The sequence below is a fragment of the Pseudophryne corroboree genome, chromosome 8 (genome assembly GCF_028390025.1).
Source record: "Pseudophryne corroboree isolate aPseCor3 chromosome 8, aPseCor3.hap2, whole genome shotgun sequence".
Lineage (NCBI taxonomy): Eukaryota > Metazoa > Chordata > Amphibia > Anura > Myobatrachidae > Pseudophryne > Pseudophryne corroboree.
Genome location: NC_086451.1, coordinates 342,935,494 through 342,956,984, shown reverse-complemented (window position 1 = coordinate 342,956,984; position 21,491 = coordinate 342,935,494). Strand labels below are relative to the sequence as shown.

The 21,491-nt window shown below is 43.5% G+C and overlaps 1 protein-coding gene across 4 annotated transcripts in view; it reads right to left on the bottom strand.

The window, feature by feature from the left end:
• The window catches only part of MOSPD1 (motile sperm domain containing 1), a 136,881-nt gene that overhangs the window by 46,154 nt on the left and 69,236 nt on the right, over window positions 1-21,491 (bottom strand). For 3 of the 4 annotated variants that reach the window (XM_063937457.1, XM_063937460.1, XM_063937459.1), the window contains exon 5: window positions 14,842-15,003. In XM_063937457.1, the coding sequence (XP_063793527.1) occupies window positions 14,842-15,003 (162 nt within the window). Of the gene's footprint in view, window positions 1-349; window positions 784-14,841; window positions 15,004-21,491 lie in introns of those variants that run through there. The other variant, XM_063937458.1, reaches the window with a different exon arrangement.

Sequence of the window (21,491 nt, the reverse complement as noted above, 5' to 3'; positions counted from 1 at the left end):
TCGCATTTAAATTAGTTTTTATGCTTTTGGTGCAAAAGTATTTAGCTCATCAGAACATTTATTGATATGTCAGTCTTATACTATTATTATTATTATTATTATTATAATAGCTGTAACAATGTCCATTCAGCCAGCAGCTGAACCCCCCACTACAATGAAAAGACATAACATATGAAATGAATCCTTCATAACAACCTGGAAAACAAGAGCTTTCTGTTAACTATGGCTATTTTCATATCTGTAGAACCATGTGTGATTATGTTGCATAGTATTCACTTCCAATTTTGTATTACCAGAACTTGTACGTAGATAATCAGTGGTAAACACACACATTGATAGATGTCATATGTTGAGTAATTTACATGTTATTTACGTTCTTTTTATTATTATTATTCTTGAAAAATGAAACACAAACAAAATGTAGAAAATGACCGTCCAATTTACAATAAAAGGATCATATAGGCATACATAGAAAATGCATTATTTCATATTTCTTTCACAGACGTCATCAAACAAAGATTCTTCGTAGTCAGTAACAAAGTCAGTCGTCATATTGTTCCAGCCATTCAATTACAGTAATAGTTAAAATATATTCTATTTCTGCCACTTTGCCTTACGACCACTGCTATGCCTGTGTAAAGGGGCGAATAATGCCAGCATAGCAGCTGAATGCGGTCCACGTGAGGAGGTGAGCAGACACAGGTACAGTCCCAGAGGACTGCAGGTACCTTCTTGTAGCCTGCATGTGCCTTCATGTTCTCAGTACAACCATTGTTATAAGACCTGCAAGACATGAAACAGAGACATTCTAGGTGTGATCACGGTCTGGGTCATGGTTCTTACAGCAGCATTTACTGCACACAGGGCCTAATTCAAGGTTGAATGTAAAATAACATGTGCACAGCAGGTGGGGCAGATATAACATGTGCAGAGAGAGTTAGATTTGGGTGTGGTGTATTCAAACTGAAATCTAAATTGCAGTGTAAAAATAAAGCAGCCAGTATTTACCCTGCACAAAAACAATATAACCCACCCAAATCTAACTCTCTCTGCACATGTTATATCTGCCACACCTGCAGTGCACATGGCTTTGCCAATTAGAGGTAAATGTTATTTTGCAATCAACCTTGAATTAGGCCTACAGTCCCAGCACATTAGTAGCACTTCACAATTATGGATAAACACAGTAAAAAAAACTGATAATGAGGCAAGAGGGGCCTGCTCAAAGGCTAACAATCTCAAGATAACGTTAGATACCTCCAGTTACAAATACATAGCACTGATTACCTATATTCTTACCCTATTGCCATTGGGTAGCTAGCTGCAGGAGAAATGTGGAGGCTATCAGGCTTTGTATTGTAACAAAATACTTTTTCGGATAATATCCCGCTGCTAACACCTGGATTTGTGTGCCCCATGTTTGCATCTGTTATCTCTGGGTAGTACAAAAACATTCTGGTATGTCACATGGTTTCTGACAAAAAATGGAGGCAGCTATGTATGGTAGAAGGTTGCGAGCTGAAATAGGGCAGGGACACGGTCATTTATTAAATTCTCTCTGTATAGCCACATACATTCACACATAGGAAGGTACTACTATGCATATGAGAAACATTCACCATTTTGTGACTATTATTGGGCGTACATATACATATGGGATGTTGTTTCTGTGTTTTGTTTCCATAAAACATCTGATTTAAATCTTAAACCTCATACAGTATACAAAATATTCCTTACTGTAATTAGCGTGACTAACCAGAGTGGGCCTATTGCATGGCTGAATGCCAGGGAGACGGCAGGTGACTTTATAATGGGTACAACTTGGTGACATTACATGGATAACCATGATTCAGGAGTTTACAGTAGCTTACATTGCCAGCAGTCCGGTGAGGTCTCCTAATGTTCCAGAAGAGTCGGCAGCTATAGCAGGTCTTACCCTGACTTTCCATGTTTTCAAAAATATAAAAGGATAGAGTATTCAACCCATTAGTACTATATAACCTCTAGCCCTCCAGTAGTGATGCCAACTTTTGTGACATGACCAGCGTTGGGTCTGTGAGACCCATTTGGATTTCTGTGTTGTTGTAGGAATGCTATGGATATTTAAAAGGAATGACATGAGGAATGGAAATAAAACCCCTTGTTAATCCCCAACTATTAATTGTTTTATTAATTCACGCAGAAAACAATTATTTATTAAATTATTGTCCAGCATTTATTAAGCATTCCTCATACATAAATTTTGCATGCTCCATAGAAAGAAAATGATTACATTGTACACAGTAATCTTGTGTTTTTCTATCCTTGTTGGTGCATTTGCTGCATCTTCCTCAACTTCTGACCGGTGGCAATTTCTCCGTACAGCAGTGACTACAGGCACGTAAGAGTTCCTTCAGTACTGACGCTGGCTCTCTTAGACCCGGCAGACAAAGGAAGGGCTGTTGGAGCAATCGTGACTAGCACATTGGGGGTCATTCAGAGTTGATCGCACGCTGCAGATTTTCGCAGCGATCAGGTAAAAAAACAGCAAAACTGCGCATGCACCGCAATGCGCACACGCGTCTTACGGGTACAAACAGCATCGTTGCTGTGCAATGCTTCTAGCGCCGATTCCATTCGCACAGCCGATCGCAAGGAGATTGACAGGAAGAGGGCGTTTATGGGTGTCAACTGACCGTTTTCTGGGAGTGGTAGTGAAAACGCAGGCGTGACCAGGCGTTTGCAGGGCGGGTATCCAACGTCAATTCTGGGACCTCCGTCGCTGGATCATCAAACAGGATAAGTAACTACAGGGCTGGTCTTGTTTTGCACAAAATGTTTTTGTACCGCTTGGCTGCAGATGCGATCGCACACTTGCAAAGCGAAAATACACTCCCCCGTTGGCGGAGACTATGCGTTTGCACGGCTGCTGAAAGTAGCTAGCGAGCTATCAACTCGGAATAAGGGCCATTGTTATGCTTCATCAGTCAATGGACACTAAACGACACGATACGAAGGTATCCTCCGAAATTCAACCAAACAACAGTCAGAATGGCTGGGTCTCAAAGACCCAGCAGCAGCAGTGAAGGGTTAAACAGCAGCTTCAGCTGTACTCATACAGGCAGTCGGTTAATCATGTCAATTATGTTGGCTTTTAGTAACTGTTTTTATTAAGGTAACAAATAGTGGGTATGTGCCATCTCAGGCGCTTTTGTTGTACACTGCATAAGTGACACATTAATGGCATGTCAGAACACAGAGAAATATTATCTTATGTACCAATGCATGTTGTCAAGATCTTGGGGCTAATTCAGACCTGATCGCTGCTGTGTGTTTTCACACAGCGGGAGATCAGGTCTGAACTGCGCATGCACAATGGACCGTAGCGACGGGGATCGCCAGGATGGTGTGAAAAATCCAACCGCACCGGTGATCGCAAGGAGATTGACAGGAAGAGGGCGTTTGTGGGTGGCAACTGACCGTTTTCAAGGAGTATCCGGAAAAACGTAGGAGGGACCAGGCGTTTGGAGAGAGGGTTTCTGACGTCAGCTCCGGCCCCGATCATCGCACTGCAAGAGTAAGTGCTGGGCTGTGCAGAGACTGCACAAAATTAGTTTGTGCAGCTCTGCTACACATCCAAACGCACACTTGCACAGCGAATTCCCCCTCCCCCTGGAGGCGGCAACTACCTGATCGCAGGGATGCAAAAAACGCACCCTAGCGATCAGACCTGAATTACCCCCCTTGTCTCAAGAGTACAAGTGTACTAATTAGCCACTGACTTTACACCTGGGATGCTGCAAGGAGATCTGGAAACCTGCACTCTTGGTACTCTGTGCAGACGGGGTTAAGAGCCTCTGATATAAATGCAATGACTGATCTTACAGAACATTAATTAAGCATAAAGTGAGATATTTATAAAGCAGATCTCTGTAAGCATGACCAAACAGGTCTATCAATAACTCTATCAATATTCTCCTGTGTATGCACTACCTGAGTCCCTGAGAACTACTGAATGTAGTTTAGGGCTAATGATTGCAGCTCAATGAATGGTCTACTTGTTCACTGTACACCTACTATCTAAATGGGACTTCCTTAAATCATAAATGATAATGTATTACCAGATGTGTCAGACAGAAGAAAGGCTGAGGTAGGTGTGCACCTAGGAGTAACTTTACAGAACTAGTGGCAGATCAATGCAGCCCTTACTTGGTTCTCATCCTACTTATCTAATCGCTCCTTCAGTGTTCGTTTCTCTGATTCCACCTCCTCTTTGCTACCTCTCTCAGTTGGAGTACCGCAAGGCTCAGTCTTAGGTCCTCTGCTTTTCTCTATCTATACCTCATCTCTTGGCAAACTAATCAGCTCTTTCGGATTTCAGTATCATCTGTATGCGTATGATACTCAAATCTACCTATCCTCCCCAGATTTATCACCATCTGTATTGGACCGTGTCACTGAATGCCTTTCTGCCATTTCATCTTGGATGACATCTCGCCACCTCAAACTTAATATTTTCAAAACACAATTAATTATATTTCCACCGGCCAATAGTAGTTTCCAACCTGATATCTCTATCACTGTTGATAACTTGGCAATCATCCCTACCCACTAGGTGTCATTCTTGACTCTGAACTGTCCTTTGTTCCCCACATTCAATCTGTCTCAAAATCATGTTACATACATCTAACATACATATTCAAAATGCGACCATATCTTACACAACAAAAACTGTAATCCATACTCTCATTATCTCCTGCATTGATTATTGTAATAGTCTCCTGACTGGTCTTCCCAAACATAGGCTCTCACCACTACAATCCATTCTAAATGCAGCTGCGAGGCTAATCTTCCTCGCTAGACATTCATCATCTGCTGATCCGCTCTGTCAGTCCCTCCATTGGTTACCGGTATTCTACCGTATTACATATAAAACATTTTTACTTACATACAAGGCTATTAACCAAACTGCACCAACATACATCTCTTCACTCATCTCAAAATATCTCCCTACCAGACCTCTCCGCTCTGCACAAGATCTGCGTCTCTCATCCACATGTATTACTTGCTCCCACTCAAAATTACAGGACTTTGGGGGTAATTACAAGTTGATCGCAGCAGTAAATTTTTTAGCAGTTGTGCAAAACTATGTGCACTGCAGGAGGGGCAGATATAACATTTGCAGAGAGAGTTAGATTTGGGTCGGTTATTTTGTTTCTGTGCACGGTAAATACTGGCTGCCTTATTTTTACACTGCAATTTAGATAGCAGATTGAACTCACCACACCAAAATCTCTCTCTCTCTGCACATGTTATATCTGCCTCTCCTGCAGTGCACATGGGGGGTAATTACAAGTTGATCGCAGCAGGAAATTTTTTAGCAGTTGTGCAAAACTATGTGCACTGCAGGGGGGGCAGATATAACATTTGCAGAGAGAGTTAGATTTGGGTGGGTTATTTTGTTTCTGTGCAGGGTAAATACTGGCTGCTTTATTTTTACACTGCAATTAAGATTGCAGATTGAACTCACCACACCCAAATCTATCACTCTCTGCACATGTTATATCTGCCTCCCCTGCAGTGCACATGGTTTTGCCCAACTGCTAAAAAATTTCCTGCTGCGATCAACTTGGAATTACCCCCTTTATCCGTGCTTCCCCCACTCTGTGGAATGCCCTCCCACACACAATAAGACTCACCCCTAGTCTCCAAACCTTTAAACGTTCCCTGAAAACTCATCTCTTCAGACAAGCCTATCAAATTCCAGACCCACCCACATAACCTTCAATGCTTCCCTATCTAATAACATCCTCTTAGTACAGGACACATAACCTCACATATTTTGTCTTTCTTTGTTCTCACACCCTCCCGACCCTTGGCCAACATTGCTGGGTGATCGTCTCATACAACCCATTAAGAACCTAGCAAGGGCCCTCCTACCTCTAAATCTGTCTGTTTTTGCCCAGTTTGTCCTGTTATGGTTCTTCTAACTGTAAGCGCAACGGAATATGCTGCGCAATACAAGAAACGGTTAATAAATAAATAATCAATAGACACTCAGCACTGTGGTTCCTAAGTTCCCTGTCTCACAGTAAGAACGAGATGCAGATAATTTGTCGGCTGTCAGGATACTGGCGTCAGAATCCCGACAGCCGGCAATGCTGATAGACGGAATCCCGGCGCACATGGGCTATTCCTACTTGTGGGTGTCCATGACACCCATAGAGTGGGAATAGAACCTTTGGCGAGCGTAGCAAGCCACCGAGCCCGCAAGAAGACTATTTGCGCTCGCCCCACTGCTGTCATATTGGCAGACAGGATGCCGCTGCGAGTATACTGACGGTCGGCATACCACCTACCAGTAATTCATACTGATCCCGTCAGAACTATGATAAATGCAACTGGCACACAAATTAGGGTGTCAACTGCAGCTGATGGGAACATACCACAGCCATCTGACCACCTGCAAAACAACCATCTGCAGTGAATGCAATTCTCATTTAACTTTCCAATTATATAATAACACATGCAGAAAAGCTTTATTAGTTAAGAGACAATCAGGTCATTTTCAAATAAAGTGTACAATAAACCATCACACCATTTACCTCTACTCAGAACCAGTTCCATGATACAAAGCCCTGTACTCATGCTGAATCCAAGGCAAGGTTCATATAAGTAGGAGAAAAAGGGCCTCATTCAGAGATATATGCATCCGAAGAGGAGTGATAATCGGCCATATACACATGCACCCAAGTCGTACTGCGATGGAGGTCACGGAAAGGATTTATTTGAAAGCGTTTCAAGGAAGTAACAGAGAGCGGCAGCAAAACGCAGGAGTATTTCAACCATCTTGGGGTGTGTTTGAGCCTGAGACCCCGTTAGTAGCTGCAATATCTCCGGCATGTCATATCTTGTGGACATGCTGTGCGGCCATGGAGCTAATCTGAACTTTAGTAATCCATTGATCTGTGACAGATACTGCATCTTCATACACAGCTGGTGGGATCTGCAAAGCCGCCGGTGGGCGTCTGAACACAAATCCAGGTGGCAGCGACATAGCAGCTGTCATCCGTCTGGTTCTGACCTGGATTGTTGACTACGCACTGTACGTTTTACGACGTATTCCAGTTCCACCTCAGTGTATACCAGCACCTACACAAGGGAGCCCAGACAGAGGGCCGCGACCTGCTAAATCCACACCTCCTTGCAGGGTCCCTGGTGAAAACCACCAGCACATTAGACTCCACGTCTCTGTTCTGGGTCTCAGTCATCCCAAAGTATAGGCAAGCATCCACTTCCCACCCATGAGTTTGTGACAACCCCTTAGGCCAACTTATTGCACAAAACATATCAAAATGTACTATTAGAATTACAGTGGAGTTCCTCTTGCTGTAACCATATACCTATCATTTGTTTCTGATGTCTTCCATTATCGTGGATTTAAGTGTGAAGCAATATTATGTTATGTTTGTGACCTGCAGAGGATGTGTCAGCTGTCTGATCACTTGTAGATATCAAACGTGAAACAAAAAAAGTGGAGAATCCCTGCTATGTGGCGCTAAAACAAAAAAAGCTGCCCTAGATGTTCTGCCTCCCTAGATGTCACCAAACATCTACATACAAGCCTAGATAAAACAAATTTTTGGATGGTATACCGTCCTAGGCGCTTAAATAAAAATTGTGAACAAACAATATGGTGTAGTCACTTATTCAAAAGACTTCAGTGTTGTTCCATCTGTTGATAATTTGCTTGATTTCAACGATGCAGTGCATGCAAATAAAGAAAAATATATATATAGTGTAATACAGTTTTGCGTCAACAAAAATTTCTTCATGAATTACATATGACGTAACTCTATAAGTGATAATAAATCCAATATTTAGACAAGGCGTACCCCACTCACTATGTGAATGAAGCAAACTAAGCACATCAAGGTATCTTTAATCAATGAAGCATGGAGTACCCAACTCACAATGTCACAAATGGTCTGAAGCTCATCAAGGTATCTTTCTTGTGGAATTTGGACCTTATCTTTCAATGTTTTAATTATTTTAAGAATAAAAATTTATTGTACAAAACCCCCATCTTGAAAAAGGTCATTTAGGCCGAAATGCATTGACTGACAAACAGGAGTGGGGATAGCCAGCTTTTTTCATCCATCCATGGTACGCAGCTGAACTCTGGATAAGGTAATCTCTTGAGGATATTGGCCCTCATTCCGAGTCGTTCGCTCGGTAATTTTCATCGCATCGCAGTGAAATTCCGCTTAGTACGCATGCGCAATATTCGCACTGCGACTGCGCCAAGTAATTTTACAATGAAGATAGTATTTTTACTCACGGCTTTTTCTTCGCTCCGGCGAACGTAGTGTGATTGACAGGAAATGGGTGTTACTGGGCGGAAACACGGCGTTTTAGGGGCTTGTGGATAAAAACGCTACCGTTTCCGGAAAAAACGCAGGAGTGGCCGGAGAAACGGGGGAGTGTCTGGGCGAACGCTGGGTGTGTTTATGACATCAAACCAGGAACGACAAGCACTGAACTGATCGCAGATGCCGAGTAAGTCTGAAGCTACTCTGAAACTGCTAAGTAGTTTGAAATCGCAATATTGCGAAGACATCGGTCGCAATTTTAAGAAGCTAAGATACACTCCCAGTAGGCGTAGGCTTAGCGTGAGCAACTCTGCTAAATTCGCCTTGCGAGCGATCAACTCGGAATGAGGGCCATTGTTGTTTTTTTTGGAGAAATACCTCCAGAGTTTCAGCATGGATGGTTCATGTTTTTAACTTTGTGATTTTGTTTTTCCTTTATTGGTATTTTACTGTATTCTCTGTTTCATTGGAACTTTCCCCTACCGATTGGGGTTTTGCACAATAAATTTTTATGGTTTTAAGAAACATCCAGCCTTTTTTCTTTGGAGAGGAAATTGAAAATGAAAGAAACCTTGATGGGCTTTGCTCGCATAATTCTGTGAGTAGGGTACGCATTCTATACTCCTGCATACAAGATTACTAAAGATACCTTGATGTGTATAGAAAGCACCTCATTTGTGTGAGTGGGGTACGCTTATTATTCTTAAAATAATTAAAACATTGATCTTAAAAGTACGTTACTGTATAGTTATTGTACATCCCACATGGTTTTGGAAGCTCTACTACACATTGGAGAATTTGTTTTTGTTTGTTTTGGGTACACGTGGATCAAAGCAACTTGGGTCGAAAGATAAGGTCCAAATTCCACAAGAAAGATACCTTGATGAGCTTCAAACCATTTGTGACATTGTGAGTTGGGTACTCCATGCTTCATTGATTAAAGATACCTTGATGTGCTTAGTTTGCTTCATTCACATAGTGAGTGGGGTACGCCTTGTCTAAATATTGGATTTATTATCACTTATAAAGTTACATCATATGTAATTCATGAAGAAATTTTTGTTCACGCAAAACTGTATTACACTATATATATTTTTTCTTTATTTGCATGCACTGCATCGTTGAAATCAAGCAAATTATCAACAGATGGAACAACACTGAAGTCTTTTGAATAAGTGACTACACCATATTGTTTGTTCACAATTTTTATTTAAGCGCCTAGGACGGTATACCTTCCAAAAAGGTGTTATATCTACACTTGTAGATATCAGCCGCATGTTCATGGAGTTGTCAATCTTTGCGCCCATGCATGCGTCCTTAAGTGTGTACGCAGTCACAGTACCGATTAGACTGCATAGACTCTGGAACGCAATGGCCGTTCCTGGGCAGTGACTGGTAGGTGGTCTTCCTTCTTAAGTGCGTGTTATGGGACTGACGCGGGCCTGTTTCAGCAGTGGTTTTTCTGACCAAGATGCTTAGGGGGTCTATTCAATTGATGTCTGATGGAAAGGATCCGACATTTCAGTATTCAATTTGCTGCCAAATCTGACAGGTTTTGGCCGTTCCCAACAACGCCAATTCAACTTTTTTTAAAAGTCGGATTGACATTGTCAGAAAGGGGGCTAAAACCTGTCGGATTTGGCTGCAAAGCCAACAAAACACATGGATCCGCGGCTAATCCGACGAACCACGTGGTTTCCGACAAGTCGAAATTTCTGACTTGTCATATAAAAACGGCAGTTTGATTGAATAGGTCGAATCTGGATTCGACCTTAAAATTGTCGGAAACTGACGTTTTTCCTACAAGTCGGGAATTCCGACTTGCATTGAATAGACCCCATAACCTCTTACATTGGAGACCATTCTCTGGTGCTTCTGTTGGCTACAACTGCAGCCGTTCAGAGTGGACCCAGCCCGCTCAGATGCATGGCTGTACACCAGAGGAAGGACTGATATTGGCATCAGCATAAAGTTACAGATGCGACAAAGGCAAAAGATCGCGTCTGACTCAGAATCAGCACCATACGATACATGCAATTTAATGATAGATGCCCAAAGTTTTGCATTCAACTATGTCATTCTGAGTTGATCGTAGCTGTGCAAAATTTAGCACAGCTACGTTCAGGAACACAGACATGCGGGGGGATGCCCAGCACAGGGCTAGCCTGCCCCGCTTGTCAGTCCCTGCCCCATCGCTGAAGTACCAAAGCATCGCACAGCAGCGATGCTTTTGTACTTCAGGAGTAGCTCCCGGCCAGTGCAGCTTTTGCATGCTGGCCGGGAGCTACTCGTTGCTGCCCGGCTCGCAGCAGCTGCGTGTGACGTCACTCGGCCGCTGCGGCCCGCCCCCCGCACGGTCCGGCCACGCCTGTGTTGGCTGGACCACGCCCACATAACGGCGGCCAAACACCGCCGTGCCGCCCCCTCCCGCCTCTGTCTGTCAATCAGGCAGAGGCGATCGCTAGGCAACAACGGCCATTGGCTGTCAGCCATGCGCCGGCACACACAGTTCTGACCTGAACGCTGCGCTGCAAAGAACTGCAGCGAGTATTCAGGTCAGAATGACCCCCTATATCCGCATATGAGACTAGTGTTACTTTGAATAAACCTGGTCCAGATTTTGCCTGTTAGCTTTTTCAGGGGCATCCAGATCTCACTTATGCAGATTAACACTAGTCTAATATGCTGATATGCGATTTTGTAAATCAAGGCCGACAACCAATCTCCACTTTGTCTTTTCTTTTTTTTTTTCTTTTCTCATAGCCCGCCCCTGCAATCATTAACAACATTTACCATAGTAAGCTGGAGACACAGATACAGCTGATGTTTAGGAACTAGCTGCAGAGGAGACCAGGTACCCTGAGGGCCCTACTCCAAATTTTCATCCGGGGCTGTTAAAAAACAACGCAACTCCATAAAACAGCTGTATTACCGCCATCTACTCGTTGGTGGTGAGCTTTTATTTTATTTTTTAAATCAAGTATTTTTTATTGTTTTGCATGAGAAAAGAACAAAAAAATATAACGATACAATAAACATTTCTAATAAACATCTATAAAATCAAAGACGTGCTTTATAAGTATTTCTCCAAATTATTGCATTATGTGGATATAGGACGTAGTCACATCCACTCATCAGAACAAAATAAAACAGACATAGAAGAGAAAAACGAAAGAATCAAATGTCATGTTAGAAATCAAGGGGAGATACTGAAAAAAGGCGAGCCGGGCCGTATTAGAAGCAGTACACAGGAGCAATCGACATATGTATGCATTGTTTAAAGTAGGGGGTCAATAGAGTACGGAGAGTTCTTCCAGGGAGCCCAAATTTTATCAAATTTTAATAAGGAAATACGCTTAGTGTACATAAGGTGCTCATGGGAAAGGGTAGAATTTACAAGAGCAACCCATTCAGCAGATGACGGAGGGGGGTGGTGAGCTTTAATAATCTATTTGAATTGGCATTGTCGTATATACAGATGTGTCCTCATACATCTAACCTCAATACTTCATGCAGAGCGAGTTGCCTGAGTGAGCCACCAGGGCTGACGCAGCTCTGCTAGCGCCGGGCGTATTTTTTTGCCAAAAATGCATCTTAGTCGCAAAGCAATTAAGAGGCATGATTAATTTGATGACACTGGTATAGTGTGTGTGACTGAGGGGGCTATTCAGAGTTGATCGCAGTATTTGCTATTTTAGCAAACACTGCGACCACTAAAATCGCATGCAGAGGGCCTCCCAGCATGTGTGTGGCGCCACCCAGCGATGTGATCGCAATTCAATTGCGATCGCATTGCAAAAACCTCAAATAGAGGCTGACACCTGCCTATGCAGCCTGGTTGCGTAGGCAGGAGCAACGCTGCCATGTTTCCTGAGTGCAGGAAATTCAGCAATGTCATCAGCCGTCCTCGAATACGGCCATGACACCCCGGTGTTTTCTGGTCCACTCCCTCCTAGCGCTGCTGCCCCTGGATGCCCACCACCTGTCAACCATGATGCGATCGCATCCCAGAAGCATCATGATACCTCGCGTGCGCAGACGTCCGCAAATCACCTATTTGCGATTTTTGGACCTCTGCGTCCACCTCTGAAGAGCCCCTTGAATCTATGGGCCTAATTCAGACCTGATCGCAGCAGCAAAATTTTTCTCTAATGGGCAAAACCATGAGCACTGCAGGTGGGGCACATGTGCAGAGAAAGTTAGATTTGGGTGGGGTGTGTTCAAACTGAAATCTAAACTGCAGTGTAAAAATAAAGCAGGCTGTATTTACCCTGCACAGAAACAAAATAACCCACCCAAATCTAACTCTGCATGTAATATCTGCCCCACCTGCAGTGCACATGGTTTTGCCCATTAGAAATTTTTTTTTGCTGCTGCGATCAGGTCTGAATTAGGTCCTATATACGGAGCAGAACAGAGCTTGTATTGGAAAAAAGTCGCAAAAAAGACACCTGACACTAGAAGATTCAAACGCGACCTGTCGTGTCAAGAGGGGCTGTTTGGTGAAACTGCAACGATTTAGGAGGACATATCTGGACCAAGACTAACAAAGCAACTTATTGGGGACTATTTCTCATATGGATAAATTCCAGAAATGTATTGTGTGTATCTTTTGCTTATGACCTTTTGGATCTATAGCTGAATAGGACCTTCTAAAGAACTTGTTGAGCCCCACATTTGATTTTCTTGTATTCATTAAAGCATGAGATAAAATCAATTTGAATTATAAATGTGGGTACATTAGTGGTGTGATCTAGGCGTGACATCATAAATCTGGATATGAAATGCATGCATGCCGTATCACATACAGTGCATCCGGAAAGTATTCACAGCGCTTCACTTTTTCCACATTTTGTTATGTTACAGCCTTGAGATGTTCCTACAGCTTAATTGGTAAATTCAGTTGACTGGACATGATTTGGAAAGGCACACACCTGTCTATATAAGGATCCACACTTGACCATGCATGTCTGAGCACAAACCAAGCATGAAGTCAAAGGAATTGTCTGTAGACCTCCGAGACAGGATTGTCTCGAGGCACAAAACTGGGGAAGGATAAAGAAAAATATCTGCTGCTTTGAAGGACCCAATGAGCACAGTGGCCTCCATCATCCGTAAATGGAAGATGTTCGGTACCACCAGGACTCTTCCTAGAGATGGCCGGCAATCTAAACTGAGCGATCGGGGGAGAAGGGGCCCTAGTTAGAGAGGTGACCAAGAACCCGATGGTCACTCTGTCAGAGCTAGAGCATTTCCCTGTAGAGAGAAGAGAACCTTCCAGAAAGACAACCATCTCTGCAGCAATCCACCAATCAGGCCTGTATGGTGGAGTGGCCAGATGGAAACCACTCCTTAGTAAAAAGCACATGGCAGCCCGCCTGGAGTTTCCCAAAATGCACCTGAAGGACTCTCAGACCATGAGAAACAAAATTCTCTGGTCTGAGAAGACAAAGATTGAACTCTTTGGCGTGAATGCCAGGCGTCATGTTTGGAGGAAACCGGGCACCGCTCATCACCAGGCCAATACCATCCCTACAGTGAAGCATGGTGGTGGCAGCATCATGCTGTGGGGATGTTTTTCAGCAGCAGGAACTGGGAGACTAGGCAGGATAGAGGGAAAGATGAACGTACAGAGACATCCTGGATGAAAACCTGCTCCAGAGCACTCTTGACCTCAGACTGGGGCGACGGTTCATCTTTCAGCAGGACAACGACCCTAAGCACACAGCCAAGATATCAAAGGAGTGGCTTCAGGACAACTCTGTGAATGTCCTTGAGTGGCCCAGCCAGAGCCCAGACATGAATCCGATTGAACATCTCTGGAGAGATCTGAAAATGGCTGTGCACCAAAGCTTCCTATCCAACCTGATAGCGCTTGAAAGGTGCTGCAAAGAGGAATGGGCAAAACTACCCAAAAATAGGTGTGCCAAGCTTGTGGCATCATATTCAAAAAGACTTGAGGCTGTAATTGCTGCCAAAGGTGCATCAACAAGGTATTGAGCAAAGGCTGTGAATACTTATGTACATGTGATTTCTTAGTTTTTTATTTTTAATAAATTTGCAAAAATCTCAAAAACACCTTTTCCACATTGTGATTATGGGGTATTATGTGTAGAATTTTAAGGGGGGAAAATGAATTTATTCCATTTTGGATTAAGGCTGTAACATAGCAAAATGTGGAAAAAGTGAAGCGCTGTGAATACTTTACGGATGCACTGTATGTGCTGCGTTTCCAGCCCTATCTATTTCATTAACAGCCTCTGTAATTATCACTTAAACTCCCAGATTTCCTTCTAAAGAAAACAGAATTGGCCTTGTCTTCCAGCCGGGTTATTCCCACAGCAACAGCAGAGACTGTAAGAGAGCGCTTAGATTTGCTTTGTAATGTGCAATTTTTTATTTTATTTGAACCTATGCGCAGTCTTACGTCTTTAATACAGATACTGATTCTCGCCGTAGGCGTACACTGTAAATAGCACAACATTCTTACCTAAAACGTAGGCAGCCACTAATTTCTGATTCACACTTAAGTGGAGGTAGAGAGGCACCACAGATTCCATTTCACCCAAAGCGGGCATCATCAGTGCAGCAATGCAAACCATGCCAAGGAAGACCATCAGCAAACTGGGTCCTGAGGAAGTATTTCTGAGATCTGGAAGAATGAATGTAAAGTTCATAACCAACTCTTCTGTACAATAGCATAGCACTCAGTTATCCATCATATAACAATCAGTCAAGCAAGTCCTCTGCAGTCAATATTCCGCAAAGCTGGCCTGGTGTGTACATACATCCTGTCCTAAAAGGAATGACATTCCCTCAAAAACCTCAGCAGATGTCTATCATCAGCTGCATGGTGCGTGCAAAACTTTACTGAAGGAAATCGATGGGATCAGTCTGCAGATTGCAAACAGTGGGCCAGATGTATTAACCTGTAGAAGGCATAAGGAAGTGATAAACCAGTGATAAGTGCAAGGTGATAAACGCACCAGCCAATCAGCTCCAATATGTAAATTAACAGTTAGGAGCTGATTGGCTGGTGCGTTTATCACCTTGCATTTATGACTGGTTTATCACTTCCTTATGCCGTCTCCGGGTTAATACATCTGCCTCAATAACGCTATTGGACACAAGTCAGTCGATAACCGACCATCTGAGTCACCTTATGATCGCTCAGCATTGCTGACGGAGCAGAGATGCCAGAGCCATTTTGACTGCATACGGGATTGCATTTGCAGGAAGCTACACACCAGTGACGTGCGGTAAGGTGAGGCAGAGCCTTTCCGGTCATACTAACGTTTGCACCAGAGTTTTGACTGCTTAAGGTATAAGAAAAACACAAAGAATAGGTTAGAAATATCTTCTTTGTATTATTCTAATCCTTTTAATAGTCAAAACTCTGGAGTAAAAAGTCTACGGCAGGAGAGGCAGTGCTTTTTTGGTTTGATTACAAACCTGAATAAGGCCTGAATACCGATGTCGAACTACGGCTGCAAAATTACAGCTCTATGTTTGAAAAACTGATAACTGTATGGCCACTAGTGATGGGTAGTTCATGAATGATTAGTTCAAAATGAACTAATCTTCAAAGTGAACTAGTTCGTTCAGTTCACAGCTTTGGCAAAGATTAGTTCATCAGGAAGGAGGAGTCAGATACAGACAGAATAGAGCCAGCATTAGGCTTCTCACGGTCTCATTCACTGGATTTTCACTTCCTGAATCTGATGCTGTGAAATGAAAGTTAAAAGTACAACACAGCCCAGCAATACAGATCTAATAAAAAATAGCATCTGCACTGCCTAGCCAAAGTCTATGGGGTAAATTTACTAAGGTGGGAGATTTTTAGAACTGGTGATGTTGCCCATAGCAACCAATCCGATTATATCTATTATCTGCTAGAAGTAGCTAGATAAATGGTAAGTAGAATCTGATTGGTTGCCATGGGCAACATCACCAGTTCTAAAAATCTCCCACCTTAGTAAATTTACCCCTATGTGTGTCTGTGAGTGAGCATGTGTGGTCATGCTGCTCACCTTTCTGTGATACAATCACTGTCCTATTAGTCCAGATGTCCAAACACTTGCTGCTACTTCTGGTACTACTGGCTCCTGTGCATACTGCTGTGCTAAATCTTCTGCTGGGTGTTGTGTAGGTGCTGCTGCAGCACTGTTTTTATTCAGCTGTCACTCAGCAATACTCATTAGCCAGTACATCTCTGCTGCCACAGGGGTCACTGCTGTGCTCAGACATGGAGTGGACTCGCTCTGTGGAGCTGAGTGAACTGCATTGTCCTGATGACTCGTGAGTCATTCTCCTTGCAAGTAGTTCAGTAGTTCAGCAAGTAGTTCAGTAGTTCAGTGATTCATTACAGTTCACTGATCAGTTCACTGACTCAATGACTCATACAGCCATACGAGTCAGTGCAGTACCTCTAAGCTACCATGTGTGGCACTGTTGTGCTCAGGCATATGCATTGTATGGAGCTGATACTGAACTGCATATAGCCATGATTAATTCACTACCAATCAGCCAAAGACAAATTCTGAGTGCTGCATGCTATCCTGTAGGGCAGGCATGTCCAAACTGCGGCCCTCCAGCTGTTGTGAAACTACATATCCCAGCATGCCCTGACACAGTTTTGGTGTCAGAGAATGCTAAAGCTGTGTCAGGGCATGCTGGGATGTGTAGTTTCTCAACAGCTGGAGGGCCGCAGTTTGGACATGCCTGCTGTAGGGTCTGATTACTCTACACAAGACATAGGGGGATATGTATGTCTGTCTGATGAACCTTCAGTCTTGAAATAATTAAAAATATGATGGTACATATACTTAGGTAGTTCTATAGAAGTGATGTTGCCCATAGCAACCAATCAGTGTGTGTGTGTGTGTGTGTGAGAGAGAGTGAATACTGAATACTCATGAGTCAGTTTACCTCAGCTGCCACAGGGGTCACTGCTGTGCTCATGGAGTCAGTGGACTCTGTGAAGCTGATTGAACTGCATTGTCCTCACGAGTCACTCTCCTTGCAAGTAGTTCAGTAGTTCAGTCAGTGATTCATTACAGTTCACTGATCAGTTCACTGACTCAATGACTCATACAGCCATACGAGTCAGTACAGTACTTCTCAGCTACCATGTGTGGCACTGCTGTGCACAGGCATATGCATTGTATGGAGCTGATGCTGAACTGCATATAGCCATGATTCATTCCCCCAGTATATTAGGTGACAAGCTACACTCCTAATCAGCTAAAGACACAGTGCTGAGTGCTGCATGCTATCCTGTAGGGCAGGCATGTCCAAACTGCGGCCCTCCAGCTGTTGAGAAACTACACATCTCAGCATGCCCTGACACAGCTTTAGCATTCTCTGACGGCAAAACGGTGTCAGGGCATGCTGGGATATGTAGTTTCACAACAGCTGGAGGGCCGCAGTTTGGACATGCCTTCTGTAGGGTATGATTACTCCACACAAGACACAGGGGGATATGTACTATGAACCTTCAAGTGACATAAAGTTGAGCAGTTGCCCCTAGCAACCAATCAGCTTCTGTCACTTTATATACTGTTGAAGATAAATGACAGAAGCTGATGGGTTACTTTGCAACATCTCCACTTTACCTCTCTAAGGTCTGTTACATTGGGGCAAAGGCACTTTTTCTTTTCTTTTAATTACTGTATTTTAAAAGCAGAAAAAACTAAAAGTGACTTATATGACATTACTCTGGATTTGGGTCTTTCACATGCATATTATGAAGTAAAAAGGAGTACCAACAATGGGATTAATATTGCAGAGATACATATGTCACTATAAGGTTGCTATATAACTTATTGCTTTTCTTAAAAATAAAAAATCTGACATATTACACACATCTGATCATGTGAAAAAGATTATAATTCCTACAATGAGCTAGTATTAGAAATGCCTACTCTATGTGTAATAGTCTAGACTAGTTCTAAATCTAATCACTCCTTTCAGTCTCAGAGTCAGTGAGTGAAATGATGAACTAAATGAACTAGATGAACTAATCTTCTGAACTAGACTTTTCAGTGAACTAGATCATAATGAACTAATCACCGAACTGAACTAGATTTCCCATCACTAATGGCCACACTGAGATATACTCTAAATGTATCAGGATGCAGCCAGGAGTGATATGCATCAACATGGAATCCCCCTGCAAACAGCAACAAAGCTGGGCGGGCCCGTCTAGAGCTGCAGTATGAGATTTCCTCTGTCATGACATCTCCAGCCAGGTCAGCAAGGAGCAAAGTTACCCAGAGAAATCAACCCACAAAATAAATCTAGTTACAGCTCTACTATATCAACAAGAATGATTTTGAATTGCTTTTTTTTTATTTTCAATCCCTTAAGACTACTGTGGGAAAGAAGACAGAAGATTCCATATGGCTTTAAAAGGCTAATATTAAAGTAATCAACGGTATCGGAGGAGTCTTCAGTTTAAAATGAATGTGTTTTTTCACACTTATGTACTATTGTAGAACTACATGTTCTAGCTGGCCCTGGCTGCCAGCTACTTCTAGCTCCGCAAGCTCCAGGGGGGCTTTATAAACATACATGTGAATGCTTCTAACTCGCAAGTTACTGCAAAAAAAGAATCTGACAACATTATACTGCAAAAAAAAAAGAAAAGAAAAAAAGAATTTTAACGGCCCAGAGTTGAATTTACAGCCAACTTTAAATCAAGCCCAGTGTGTCTACTCTAAACTCTATGCCACCTTCTATGTTTATCTGTATTCCATAGAGCAGCTGAACTGTAACAGTGAAATTCACAGACGGCTCGTTCAGATCAATTAATTAGTTTTATTTTCTATATTAAAAGTCCTTCCTTTTACACTGTTATTAGTTGTGTACCTTTCCTCATTAATCTAACAAGATTGTATTGTATTGGTGAGATGTAAGATGTAGTAAATTTACTAAAATTACTTGGTGCATGGGGTATGGAATGCAGTGCCGTAACTAGACATTTTAGTGCTGTGTGCAAGAAACAGCATCGACGCCGTCCCAAATATAAAACCGCACCAAAAATATAGGGGCGTGGCTTCATGGGTAAGGGCTTGGCCACATAACTCCCTTTTACACAATAAGGCAGGCAGAGTTCCCTTTTACACATTAGGCAGGTACAGTTCCCCTTTTACACAGTACGGCAGGTAGAGTCCCCCTTTGTTATGTATTACAGCAACAGAGCTCAACACAGAGAGAGAGAGAGAGAGAGAGAGAGAGAGAGAGAGAGAGAGAGAGAGAGAGAGAGAGACTGAGACTTTTAATAAATGTGTAATACCTGTTGCTATTTCTTTCTCTGGATATCAATGTTGCCGTTGTTTTAAGTGAGTGATCGATGTTATTACTCTGTCATAAACTATTTGACGGGAACTAGTCATATACAGTACTTGCACAAATAAGGTGGTTATGCGCTATGGCTCATTACACTGGTTCATGGTAGCAACGAGCTTTCCTCCTGGAACTGTCCGAGTTAACTTTGTTCCACTACAGTGAACTTTACATTTGCAGTTTATACCGCTAAGAAGCGGACTAATATAATGAATCAACATAGATCATAAGATCATAGAACTGAAATCGTGAACTAATGTGCTCTTCCTTCAAGAAGAGGATAAATCTTGTTTTATGCTCGTGTTATTGTCTTCCTGGTGGCTTTATAACTCAATAGGTGACGAATCCGGTGTAGCTTTTCTTGTGCATACACAGATATGTCATGGCCATTACACAGCATTGAACCTCTTACAGCCCAGTCCTTCTCAGTCTCTCATTTGTTGGAATATGTAAATGTTGGTGTCACGTTTGTCATTCTGGGTGATTTACGTCTGTCAACTTCTGTTCACACCACAGTCTCCAGTGATGTCTCTAGTCTCTGTTACTCCGCCTCATTTTTTAAGGATCATTTTCTAACGGCAAGGACAGCAAGTATTCTATGACTGCATCACATGAGCAGTAATGTACTGAGCCCAACAGCAGTCACCAAGTACCACGCCACATGCAGATGACATTATTCTCCTTTATTCCTCTCTGCTATTGGGATACTCTTTTTGGAGAGTGAGTCTTGCTGCAGGGTTTTGACCCTCCTCAATTTTTCACATCTGGAGGGGGGTGGGGTGGGGTGGAGGAGCTGTTTTTTCTTTGGTCACCTGTGTGGTCACTACTGCATCCAGGCTTCACAGGCACTGTCCCTCATATACTGGCGCTCCCTGCCCCTCTCCATCGCCGGCGGCAGCTCACACTGCCGGAGCAGTGGCGGATCACTGATCCGAGCTACCGCCTGAAGTAGCACTCCCACTCTCTCCATTGACGGCGGCGGGTCTCGCAGTCTAAGCAGCGCTCCAGCGGTGAATCATGTAACGGACCTGCCGCCTGAATTACCGCTCCCACTCCCTCCCCATTGCAGAGGCGCAAGCGGGTCTGACAGATGGCATCACCGCACGGAGGCTCTCTACCAACAAATGGCGTCTGCCACACCACTCCCTGTCCCTTACAGAGGCGGCAGCGGGAGACAAGCGCTGACACACAGCGGAATTTACACTACTACCCCACTGACTACAACGCCCGTACGTGGGGGTGTTCTGCCAGATGGTGTGCCTTCAGTGCAGTTGCGCTGTGGGCAAGGCACCATCGGCACACACTTAGTTACGGCCCCGATGGAATGACAGAAAAGGTGGAACAAGGGCACATGCCCTTCAGGGATTATTGCATATGTTGCCTGGCAGAGCAAGGAGTCTGGAGACTGGCTATTATAGCTGTTTATCAGGACACCCAGGAACGGATTTGGTGTGGGCAAGCCGGGCACACGCAGGCGGCTGCCGCACCCTGGGTTGCGTGGGCACCCGCTGCAGTTGACTCCACTGAGGGAAACACTCAGACACTAGAGGTTCTACTTGATCTTTAGCATCTGGAGGAGAGAAGGGAGACAGACAGATGCTAGAAGTCGAGTAGGACCTCCAGCGTCTGAGTGTTTTCCTAAATGGTATCAGCTCACGGCGCCTGCTGCAGCTGGGGTGCGGGCGTTGAGTATGGGAACCCTGGCAACGAGCATGAGACCCCTGGCAATGAGCAGCTAATTTAAAAATAATTAGATGCCTTACTGTGGGGCATAATTTGTAAGGGACATAAGTG